At 29.8% G+C, this 13049-nt stretch overlaps 1 protein-coding gene across 1 annotated transcript; it reads left to right on the top strand.

The window, feature by feature from the left end:
* Window positions 1-6391: 6391 nt before the first annotated feature.
* Window positions 6392-11250, top strand: LOC114186177 (enolase). The gene is made up of 17 exons (XM_028074210.1): window positions 6392-6626; window positions 6902-6965; window positions 7207-7271; window positions 7369-7416; window positions 7610-7696; window positions 7779-7859; window positions 8172-8273; window positions 8360-8440; window positions 9254-9328; window positions 9427-9489; window positions 9586-9663; window positions 9952-10146; window positions 10257-10307; window positions 10405-10493; window positions 10661-10712; window positions 10805-10861; window positions 10941-11250. Exons 1-17 carry the CDS (start codon window positions 6561-6563, stop codon window positions 11019-11021), a joined length of 1335 nt encoding a protein of 444 aa, XP_027930011.1. The 5' UTR covers window positions 6392-6560; the 3' UTR covers window positions 11022-11250.
* Window positions 11251-13049: the final 1799 nt, after the last annotated feature.

Genomic DNA, 13049 nt, shown 5'->3' on the forward strand with positions numbered 1-13049 from the left:
CTCACCGGTTTACAATTTTTCTTCTCTGTTTTTTTTGTTTTTGTTTTTTTAAGATAAATATCAGATTAAAACTTATTATAATATTAATTTTCATCATGGCGTGGAAGATCAAAGATAAGGATAATTTATGATATATAAGATATACAAGAGAGTGCATACATCATCTTACATATCAGTTTTATAATAATATATTAAGTTTAAAGTCTAATTCTTTATAAGTCTAATTCTTTATATGGGATTAAAGTCATGGGTAAGAGTTTATTGTAACGATATTTGTTATTTTTTCAGCTCATTGTATCACTCATTATTAGAGATTACAAATAATTTCGTTTATAAGTATTTTCTAAACTCGTTTCCATTTTGACGAGAAATCCATGAATTGACTGGATATGAAAAATATTTGAATTTTTCAATTGGGTATGAGACTAAGAATGTACATATCCATCATAATACTCATCTATGCCATATCAGCGTCTCCGTTTAAATTATAAAAATACTCATAATCTATTAAGTAAACTTATATAAAAATTAAGTTGATATGAGTACAAGTATAAGTATATATCCGTTAACCGGTAGGGATGAGGATGAGACAAAATTTTGATACCCGTTAAGTTTAAGTGTGAGAATGTAGATGGATTTTCTTTCTAAAAATGGGTATAAGATATCAAAACTTGTTCCTCTCAACCATGTTCTTAATCCTATTTGTTATCGAAAAAATTATTATTTGTTGGACAGATAGTTCCATATACTTTATAAGATTAAGTATGATTTAAGATTCACTTCTTAATATAAATATTAAAATATTTGTTTAAAAATAAAGATACAAATTAATTAAACAGTTAAGTAGGAATGAAAAAAAAAATTTAAATAAGATATATACCATTTCTGTAAACTCAACCCAACCCTCAAAATTGGACGGTGTTTCGATTAGGGATGGCAAAAATATCTTTGTCCGCGGATATCCGCGGATAAAATTCGCGACAGATAGTTAATACTCGCGGGTAGCGGGTATTTATTACCTGCGAGTAGTAGGTATTTTAATACCCGCTTATAAACGGGTTGGGTACGGGTATCATACTATCCATACCCGCGAGTACCCGTTACCCGAAAAAAATGAAAATGAAAATTTAATTTATATTTTATTAAGTTAAATTTAATTAAAATTAAAATTAGTAGTATATTTTATTATGTCAAATTTAATTATAATTAAGATTTAATTTAATTTTATATATATTTTTTTTATAATTCTATGTTAAAAAATTTATAAAATATAAATTTTTTAAATATTTGTGGGTATCAAGTATCCACGGGTACCCGCGAGTTTTAAAATATCCGTAAATATTTTTTAAACGGATACCCGACGAATAAACGGACAGATAGCAAACAAATTTTTTTGTAACAGGTCGAATTACACGGATAAACACTATTTATGTCCGACCCGAGCCGTTGTCATAGTTTCGATCCTCTTTTTCCGCCTATATTTTTGTATTTGAACATCAGCGTGTCATAACGTTAACTTATTTGTGGTCCTCTAACCAGTCGCCTATATAGCCTTTGTTCATTGTTCTTTTTCCTGTGAATAGAGAACTTTAAGAAAATAATAATTTTAATATTTTATTTTTCATTATCATACATTGAATTTTTATTTAAAATATCAAACGCGATCAGTTTTTGTTTAATCCTTATATAAAATTTTAAAAAAATTATGTCAACCAAAGAAAAATTAGTTGCGTTATGAGAAAATAAGAGTGGGAAGAAAAAAAAATGCAAAAGAAAACGACGAAATCTTATTTAATTAGTTTTGTCTGAAATTTTCAACGTGAAATTATCTTACTGGATTATTCTGCTACGTTTGGTGTTATTGTATTCACCGATAATTTCTATTGTTTGTTAGAAGAAAGAAAAAAAAAATGAATGAAAATACGTTTCATTCTTTATCTATGTATTTTTTTATATTGTCATTTTTAAAACTTTATTTAATCTCCACGAAAATTTATTTTTCTATTTCTCTTTTAGTTCTTCAAATATTTTTACGTATTTTCGTCATTGAAAAAATTTCATCATTTTTCATCATTTTTCATCAATGTATCTAGACACGAATCATGAAGCCAATCACATCTGTAATGAAATACAAAATATAAAAATATATAAAAACAGTAACTTTTTTTGCACAAGACTAAACGAAAATTGTAAGCAACACAAAAGGTAAATTATGATAAAAAAATATGGCTAGTGAATTAAAGAAGACATTAATAAGGAAGAAAGAGGCGTGTCTAGTGACGGAGAAATGCACGCTATAGTATAGCTCATAGATCATACAAGTTTTTTTTTTTGTTTCTAACTAAAATGATTTAGGATTTGAATAGCAATAAATAAGATTAAATAAATATGAAATAAATTGTACATGTAATACTTTTAATAAATATTGAATAAAATAAATAAATAAGCTTTTGAAATTGGACACGCATGACTGATGACTATGGCCTAAGCATCTTTTGCAACAGGATTTTCAATGGTTCATGGAATATTCCATGTAATATTCGTATTGGTTTGTCCATTTTTGTTCTTTTTCTGAAGAAACTTGTCTTCCTCCTGAATGCTGTTTTGTTATTATTATTTTTTACAATGAAAAATGTATAAAAAAAAAAAACTCTACTATAAGAAGAAGAAAATAAATAATAAAAAGGGATTTTCGATTGAACTATACCCCAAAAATTTTCTGGCATTACACCATACCCCAAAAAATCCTGGTTTTATATATAATAATATTTCGATTGAACAAATGATATGGGTTAAGTATGTTTGTAGTCCCTGAACTTTGTTCTAAAATTGGAATTCGTCCCTGGTCAAAACTTTGATAAATTTCGGTCCCTAAACTTTAAAAATGAATGAATATAGTCCTTTTAACCCAATTTTGTTAACTTTTTTTTAGGTTTCGAACGCATTTCTCAGTAAATATTATGGTTGTTTACGTCGTTTGACACATTCTCGGCTCAATATTTACTGAAAAATGTATTCGAAACCTAAAAAAAAGTTAACAAAATTGGATTAAAAGGACTATATTCATTCATTTTTTAAATTTAGGGACCAAAATTTATCAAAGTTTTCACCAGGGACGAATTCCAATTTTGGGTCAAAGTTCAGGGACTAAAAACATACTTAACCCAAATGATATCTAAAATATATAGAAATCAGTCCTCTTCTCCATTTGTTTAAAAGTTATATGTGTATGTATGCCTAATTTTATTAAAATGATATCAAAATATTTTTTTTTTTAAGTTTTAGCATTATAATTTTAAAATTTGGCTTTTGTATCCAAGTTAGTGTATTTTTTTCATAATCATCTTTGATAATTAGGATTCAATTTCCTTTCAACTATAAATGTTTATCTCGTGATTTTCAAGTGTTGAATTTATTTAGTGATTTAAATATATATCTTATCTTTATATACAAAGTTCCATCTACTCTATAAGAATATTCTTGTTCACTTTAATATCTATCTGTGGACTTTGTTTATTGGCATAATTAATGTTTCTTTATATTTGCGTATAGTCTTCCTTAATTTGTTGCTTCATTTGAATTATACCTTTACACTCTTTATTCAAATTTTGTTTCAACAAACATATTTTGTATTATAAACTTTAACTATTATACAATTTCAACAAAAAAAAATATTTAAATTATAATTATAAACAAACATTAACGTATACTAATACACAAATCAAAATAATAATTCATATACAAATAATTACATATTACTCTCAAACATCACTACTCAAACACCATTAAAGTGTTTGAATTTGACTTAAAAATAAAATTAACTTTTGTAGTTGATTGAGCTTCATATAAAAATTAATTTTATTTCTTAATTTTAATAACAAATATTTTATTATAATTGAAATTAATTAAAAATAAATATTGTTTTAAATTGTTCATACCCAAAATTGATTTTGACATTTGAAGTGAAGTTCAATTATACTTCTCACGTCTGCAAAGTGCAATGACCCACCATTCTTGGGTACCAAGTAAACTCCATAGCAAGACAGACAAAGAGTCAAAGAATATGACCAGACCGACAAAATATCCAGGTTTCAGATTTTGTTCATTATTACAATAAAAACTTAAAATAATAAAAAAACACATTCTAAATACTGATGTTTTTTATTTACCGGATATGTTGCCATTTTTTTTATTTATATTTGTTCATACAATTGGGTTTTCAGGACTATTTTAATATATGAAAATACTAACCTTATTTTTTTTAATTGTTTATTAGATGTAAAAATTGATATTAACTTATCTAGCTTCAGTAGTTCTCAAAGTTAAAAGCAGTCAAATTTGATGTTCTTAGCCTACCTGTTTGAATAGGACTTTGCAATTGTGATGCATGTATGTATCCATCCACCTAATAATTCACCCAAGAGTCCTTTGTTTTCGTGGAGTTTTTTTCACCCATGAAAATATAAATATTGGAATGCATGTTTTAGTGTTTGTTAAAAGATTATAAAAATATATTTTTAGCTATGTTTTACTCTAAAATAAGCTATATTTCTTTTGATGCAAATTTGTTTCATAATAAGGATTGAATATAAGTTATATTTCACAGAAACTAGTATGCAACCTTTGGTAGTTATTTTATTTTTTTTTTCTTTTTCTGTGATTATTTTATACTAAGTTATATTATTTTCACGATAATTAGAGTATAAAAGGAATTTCTTCCTCACATTTTTTGTGTGCGCGCTAACTTTATCTTGCGCATCAAGCAAATTGAAAAGCAAACCACAAAAAGAAATATTTATCTATCTCATTACCAGAATCGCACAATTACTGGTTTGCATGTAGTTATATTTTTTCACTTATTATGATTTTCTAAATGAATAAATCAAAGAAATAAATACACAAAACATTAAAAAAATGCATTTGCAAAAGTAATGTTACAGCTAATAATAAATTAAAAATTTGGCAAAATTAAAATTTCCACAAAATGCGTAATATAACCAGCTTTATTCGAAAAACACATTTATAAAACACTATCGTGTACGTGTACACATTTTTTAAATATGCGTGACATTATATTAGTAGGTGATGATATTGTAATGTTATTAAATTAATATATAAAATAAAATTAGATTTATTAAAAATAAAGTTAAATATATAAAAAGAAAAGAGAATAAATGTTGATAAATAGGAAAAAAACAGAAATAGACAATTTTATAAAAAGCTTTTAAAATAATGGTCAATTTTTAAAAATTTAATAAATAATTATATTTTAAAAGGTAAAATTGAAATTTTGAAATGTGGACACAAAAGAGAAAATCATCTTTATGTATTATTATAGATATTCTACGTTTAGATTAAAATTTGTAGAATTAAATTTGAGTTGAGCTTAAATTTTGAAAAACTGAATTTTCTAAATAGTAAAGTTTGTTTTTAGAAAATTATTTTTCAGATTTTTTTAGTGTGTATATACCCTTTTAAAAATAATTAACTATTCCATTTAGACTTAATATAAACAAAAGAAAAAGATATATAGATTGAAATTTACATCTCACTGTTCTAATTAATGTTATTATTAGAAACACCTCGTGTCTAACAGACCTCATTATAAAAAAGACAACTGGAGAAATCTTAAAATGAAGAATTATAAAGAAATGTAACAATTATTCTTAAGCAATATGAAATTAATTAATATGAAATTAATTAATCATACTTATAGTTAAGTATACAGATATTAACTACACTCGTAGTTAAGTATAGAGACGGAATATAATTTCTAAGCCCCTGTTTACTTTATTTAATTTAAGAAAAAGTAGAGAATAAGAATCAAACACAAAGAAAGTACGAAAAAAAAAGGAAAAAAAAACATATCACTTAGATTTGCATAAGAAAAATCATATACTTTAAAATTAATTAATTATATCATAAATATTCTATTAAGATTATACTATTAACATTTTATTAATATTTAAATTATTGTTTTCTTCTACCAATTTAAGAAGAAGAAGAGAAAAAGAAACAAACATAAAAGTTAAAGTAAACAAAAAAAGAAAAGAAACGAAAAAGCACCAGTAAATAGTAAATTTTTCACACAAATAAAAAGATATTTATATAATCCATTTTACCAATTATGTTATACCATAAATATTTAATTTTCTTTCTATCTTTCACTCCAGACATTCAATCCAACAAACTTTGTGCCTGTCTTAAAAAACAACTAAGAATGATTTGTCTATGACAAAAGATTGAAATTTTAGTTCACTGAGAAACACGATGAAAGATTAATGTCTGAACTTGAAACATGAGATCTAATTCATTTACAATAAACGTAAAAAAGGTTAAATGCAATGAACAATTAAGGTGTCAAAAAGTTGTTTTTCCTTAAAGTGACATGTGACTAACGAGACAAATCACAGGAAGTTTAAGCTCGGTAAACCTAAAAGTGAGTGAGCCATAGTTGGGACTGGGAGATATAAATAAACCCACACACCACTCAGGCCTCTCCTCAAACTCTACCTCTTCTTCCCAACAACTCACTCCAGATCTCACTCGAAGCGCAATCCATGGCAACCATCGTGAGCATCAAGGCCCGTCAGATCTTCGACAGTCGTGGCAATCCAACCGTCGAGGTTCGCTTCCTCCCCCTCATCTCCTCTTCCATTTCGATACGTCCAATGTTTCTGTACCATATTCACTTTTCCGCTTAATTTTTCCGTTATTACAGTTTTAATCCATCTCGGTATTTTATTTATTATTTATTTTCGGATGGATTTTATTTTAAAATCCGCACAGCTTGTTTGTTTTTTTCTGTTTTTTTTTTCATGGCTTAATTTGAATCTGACGAGATAGAGCGTTGGTTTGTTATGAGAAAGTTTTCTGATGTGATGGATGGTTGTTATGTTAGGTTGATTTGTCATGCTCCGATGGTACTTTTGCTAGAGCTGCTGTTCCAAGTGGTGCATCCACTGGTATAGTTCACTCATTTCTCTCAACTACGATTTGTCACTGCAAAGTTTTTGGTGTCGTTTTCCTACAAAGTTCCAATAAAAAAGAACGTTATGATTTCATAGTGTTTTTGTAGTACGGTACAGCGTTCTCTTTGGGGCAGCTTCCATTTTTTTTTCACTTATGTACAACCCATGTATTGTTGGTGGCTTGCGTGTTCGAAATATCGCTGAGACCTATTTTTTTCTTTTTAAACTTTGACAGGGATTTACGAGGCACTTGAATTGAGAGATGGCGGATCCGACTACCTCGGAAAGGGTGTATCAAAGGTGAGTCTTATGTTAGTGTACTAAATAGTGTGAAGGGGTTGTCTTGTTAGATTGATCTATTCGTGTGATTTTTACCTGGTCTTTTTTACACGTGCAGGCTGTTGACAACGTGAACAGCATTATTGCCCCTGCATTGATTGGCAAGGTTGGTTCAGTTTATTTTACGATTTACTGTAATGTTGTTGCTAAAGAAACTTTTGCATAAGTTAGGACTTGCTCATTATGCGGCTAATTGTAGTTGAGTACATACGAACCTGTAACATGGAAGTTCAGTTCTATTGCTAAAGGTTGTTTAGCTTGATTTAATTTTTATTTTGCTATTTTGTGATAATGAACAGGACCCAACTCAGCAGACAGCTATTGACAACTTAATGGTTCAACAGCTTGATGGAACTGTTAACGAATGGGGTTGGTGCAAGCAAAAGGTGCGTAGCTGAGTATATTTGGAAATTTGCATTTTTTTTTGTGATTCATATAATTCTAATGCAATTTTCGTTGCTGTTTTAGCTTGGAGCAAATGCCATATTGGCAGTGTCTCTTGCAGTCTGCAAAGCTGGTGCCAGTGTCCTTAAAATTCCTCTTTACAAGGTAATTATTCGTGAACTGTGGTATTTAATCATCTTAGATGTAATTGATTCTTCAGATCCCTTGTGTAACTGAAGTTGTCCTGAAAGTATGTGATATGTCTAAAGACAAAATAAAAATATCTGCTACTGTGATGGCTTCTTTATAATCCATTTAAATTTTATGAAATCCAGTGTTCAAGATTGACCAGATAGCTGTGTTATTTTACCATCAGATTGTTTACAATTATTCTTTTACAAAGTTACAATCTTTATTTGATTGGGGTCTTCTGTTGTTTTCGTATATCTGACATGGCATTCCATTCTTTTGGTGCAGCATATTGCAAACCTTGCTGGTAACAAAAAGTTGGTTTTGCCTGTTCCTGCTTTCAACGTCATTAATGGTGGATCACATGCTGGAAACAAGCTCGCTATGCAGGTATGATTTCAGACACCTTTTTCTGTCTGTGTGAGAGATGAAGCAAGACATCTTTCTGATATTTATGACATACTATGAATATGCAGGAGTTTATGGTTCTTCCCGTGGGAGCTTCCTCTTTCAAGGAAGCCATGAAGATGGGCGTAGAAGTATATCACAATTTGAAGGTTAGTTTGCATGTTACATCCATTAACTTTTTCTCATATGTATTTTTAAAACTTTGCCAGAGGTGCATGCTCTAAGAACACTGTTTAAGGTATAATCAATGATTCTTGATTTCACTATATTTAGGTTAAAATCTAAAATAATTAACTCTGCTAATTAAAATAATATAAATTCATAAGTCTTGTACAATTGTAGTTGATTTTGATAAATGAATTATGTCTTAATAATTATTAATGCAATTTTATTTTATTTAGAGGACAAAAATGTCTATAAGTGTTATACAACTGTAATTGATGATTTATTTAATGTACACAAAAATAAAAAATTATTATATAATAAAATAATTTTAGATGTTTAACGCTTTATTACTTGATTGTTGATATACCATGTTGCTTAATTTTCTTTTTTTAATTTTCGTTTGTTGCTTTCTGTGTTAATTTAAGCTTTTTTAACTACTTTAAAAGTATTTTATTAAGAATTATTTTATGCATCAAATAAATTATCAATTACAACTATATAACACTAATGAATATTTTTGTGTCCTCTAAATAAAATAAAACTGCATTAATGATTATTGAGGTAAGAATTCCTTTATTGTTATAGTTAATTATGAAGTTTTGTAAAATTCAATGTTTATTAATTATTTTTAACAAGTGCCACGCCCTGTTAGCAGGTCCCTTAAAGTTATCATTACACCTTATGCCTGGTGTATATCCTGTGAATGTTTTCATGCTGCGATGGTTTGTCAACTTGATTGTAGATCGGTGCTACTTTGTCATAGTTATTTACGAAGTGTTACACTCATTTTATTTCAGTCTGTGATTAAGAAGAAATACGGCCAAGATGCAGTAAATGTTGGTGACGAAGGTGGCTTTGCTCCAAACATTCAGGTCAACGATGATTTTTAACTCGTTTCTTTTTATGCATGGAAGTCTGGTACCAGCTCATCCTTTTGGCTAGTAACTGATAAGCTCTTTTGATTGTTCAGGAAAACAAGGAAGGTTTGGAATTGCTCAAAACTGCCATTGCCAAAGCTGGCTACACAGGCAAAGTTAGTATTTCTCTCTCTTCAAAATTCTGTCTATGGTGCTTGGCTTTTCAGTTGTCTTCTTTTACACAACCTTGAAAATTGCTATTATGTTCTTAGGTTGTCATTGGAATGGATGTTGCTGCTTCCGAATTCTACAAGGAGGACAAAACATACGATTTGAACTTCAAGGAAGATGTGAGCTCTTTGTTATTTAGCTTATTATTGCAACTGTTTTGGAAAGTGATAAAAACCAGACATCTAATTACAAGCAAATGTGAATAATCCCAAATTAAGGAAACATGCATAGCAAAGAGTGTTGGACATTCAATGGAAACAATATTAAATAAATGGATGGACTATACATACATAAATGGATGGACTGTATGAAGAAATATTATATTAAATATATAAAAATATTGATACCATTCTTACATATTTACATCTAGATTCATTATTTCTTGGCCTTTTCTGTTTGACCTGCAGAACAACGATGGCTCACAGAAGATATCTGGCGATGCTTTGAAAGATCTGTACAAATCATTTGTGTCAGAGTACCCAATTGTGTCAATTGAGGATCCTTTTGACCAGGATGACTGGGAGCACTATGCTAAGCTGACTGCTGAGGTTGGAACCAACGTACAAATTGTTGGTGATGATCTGTTGGTTACCAACCCCAAGGTTTGTTGTTTGATCAAACAAAACTTCTCCCAAAAAATGTCTTCATTCTGTTGGAGAGCCCCCGAAGGATTTTCCTTTGACTTTTTTCTTTTTGCATTTTGTGTACACAGAGGGTTCAGAAAGCAATCGATACCAAAGCATGCAATGCTCTTCTCCTCAAGGTACTCTTATTCTATTCATAAAATTTCATGTGAAAAGTTATTTGAACTGAGTAGATGTATATAAGAACCATATTTGACACAAATCTGAAATGAACAGGTCAATCAAATTGGTTCTGTGACCGAGAGTATTGAAGCTGTTAGGATGTCCAAAAAAGCTGGATGGGGTGTCATGGCCAGTCACAGAAGGTTTGCATCTGTTTTTAAATCCTACAACTGTAAGATCTTCAGTAGGTTTGGCCAATCACAGAAAAGTCGCAGATGACAGCTGTGAAATGTGCAACAAATCCTACGGCTGTAAGATCTTTAACCAGCTAACCGAATTCTATATACTCATCCTTATATTTTGGTTGCAGTGGAGAAACCGAGGATACCTTCATTGCTGACCTTTCTGTTGGTTTGGCAACGGTATATTGTCTTTGTTTAATTAATTAAACTTTTGTGTTATTATCACTCCATTGATGAAGTCCACCATATTAATGTTTCCTTTCCATCAACAGGGTCAAATTAAGACTGGAGCTCCATGCAGGTCAGAGCGTCTTGCCAAATATAACCAGGTTAGTGTTGTTCATTCTTTGTACTAGTTTCAGTCTTAATTGTTAAGTCTTTTTTGTAAACTTTGAGCGCTCTTTGCAGCTCTTGAGAATTGAGGAGGAGCTTGGTGCTGAAGCAGTGTATGCTGGAGCTAACTTCCGTACCCCTGTGGAACCATACTAGAGTTTTGAAGTGGAAAAACCTGGAGACCCAGAGTTTTGAGCAGTGAGATTTGGCCTCGCGGTTTCAGTTGTGATGAATAAGTTAGTTAGAATAATTGTCGGCATAAAGACCTTGTCAATAATTTTGAGTTGTGATTCACAGAGCTGATAGTTCTGTGTTTAAACTTTAAAAGGTGTTTTTAATCATATTTAGCCTTAATACTTGATGCCTACTTTCAGTTTAGTTCCAATTTTACGGGTTATCTTGCCACGTTAATTTCCTTTTCCCTTGATCCGTGATATAGCAGCAATTTCTTTGGATGACGATGTAGTGCATAAGTGTCCTTATGCCAAGCCGCGAAGGACGTTGACACATTTGCAGTGTCATACATATTCTTGTGGGTCTTTAAATAAAATCGTGGGATTTTATAGCATAATAGTGCATCACCTTTCCATGGCTTCCCGAATCTGTTTCCAAATCTTTGTGGTCCATTCATGATGGTCTCCAAGGGCTCCCTGTGGGCGGGTTATTTGGAAAATGATGCCCAAAGTTTCCAACTTCAATAAAGCAAAGTTCTCACTGACGAATAAGGCAAAATATGAAACTGATGACTTGAAAGTGATGCCCAGTTTTTCTGACTCTGGCTCTTGTATGCCGCGTAAATTTTTCATTTTTACTCCAAAATTCAGACATACACTTAGAATAACTTTTAACCATATCATCTTTATACGTATTAAAATTCATTCATAGCTATTTACATGTATCAAAGTTGTAATCAGATGACTGAAATAAATGTTACTTGATCAGCTTTTAGGAGATTCTGTTAAAAGATAAAGATCTGTACAATTGACTATGATATAGAGTTTATATATTTTTGGAACAAATAAGCTTTATGTCATCCACTTCGGGCTGTTGATTCCTACACCCCATCACATTTTTTTCTTGACCCATCAAAACCCCTTCCGAAAAATAATTTCCGTAATCGGGGAAAGTAATTGCTTTCCGGAAAAAAAATAATCCGGAACTGTCTATTGGGAAGTGATAGGGTGGTGGAAGAGTTTTGGTAGGGTGCAGAAAGATTTTGTCTCAACTTCGTCTATTTACCGAGACCATTCCTAGGCTCAATAAAATTGAACCCCAGCCTAATATAAACCCATTATACTGTATTATAATATATGTATTTGGTTTGATGAGATACAAAATTAATAAAAAATCATATCAAATAGTTAAATACATTTTATTGATTTAAGTGGTAAATATTTTTTTTTCCTTACATAGGATTTTAAAGTGAAGCAATTCTGAATAACAAAAAAAGGTGTCAAGAAAATACAACACTAGCAAAAATGAGAAAGACTCTCTTCAATAAATAAAAAGAAAAAATCATAAGAATATAACACTTAAATGTTACAAAAATGTTTCACTATAATTTCTGATAAAAATATTACATTTGTTATTTTCTTTAAGCAATGTATTTTTTATTTAAGTAAGGAAAGGAAAATATATTATGAAGTGCGTGACAAGGCCCCAACACACATCTGAACCTTCTGTCCCGATAATGATAAACTCAACCGATACCGACTTTCCACGGAGAAAAATAATGTTTTTTTATTTTTCTTGAGAAAAGTAGAGGAGATTTTCCAGTTCCAAAAAAAAAATCCTATAAATGGTTAAAAAGCTCAGACAATTCACATGTTTGGCCTAATGAGCGTTTGTGTAATAAAAGCTGCCTGTAATAATCCTCGTATCAAACAAACAAGTGAGGAGCGTACATATTTTTCAAACATTAGTTTTCTTTTAATTAAAATTATGTCTACCAATTAAGAAAATTATGTTCAAAATTTAAGTTTAAAATAAATTAATGAAATATTATAAAAATTGAATAAACTGATTTGAAAAAGAAAAACACAAATCTTCCGTGTAATAGGCAACATGCGAATGAACTGATGCAGAATAGTTTAATCGACTAGAAATTTCGATTTTTTTTTTAAAGCAAACTTAAAACAAATTAATGTAATAATTAAAAAAAAAAAACAGAGAGAGAGAGGAGAG

Source organism: Vigna unguiculata, chromosome 1 (genome assembly GCF_004118075.2).
Source record: "Vigna unguiculata cultivar IT97K-499-35 chromosome 1, ASM411807v1, whole genome shotgun sequence".
Lineage (NCBI taxonomy): Eukaryota > Viridiplantae > Streptophyta > Magnoliopsida > Fabales > Fabaceae > Vigna > Vigna unguiculata.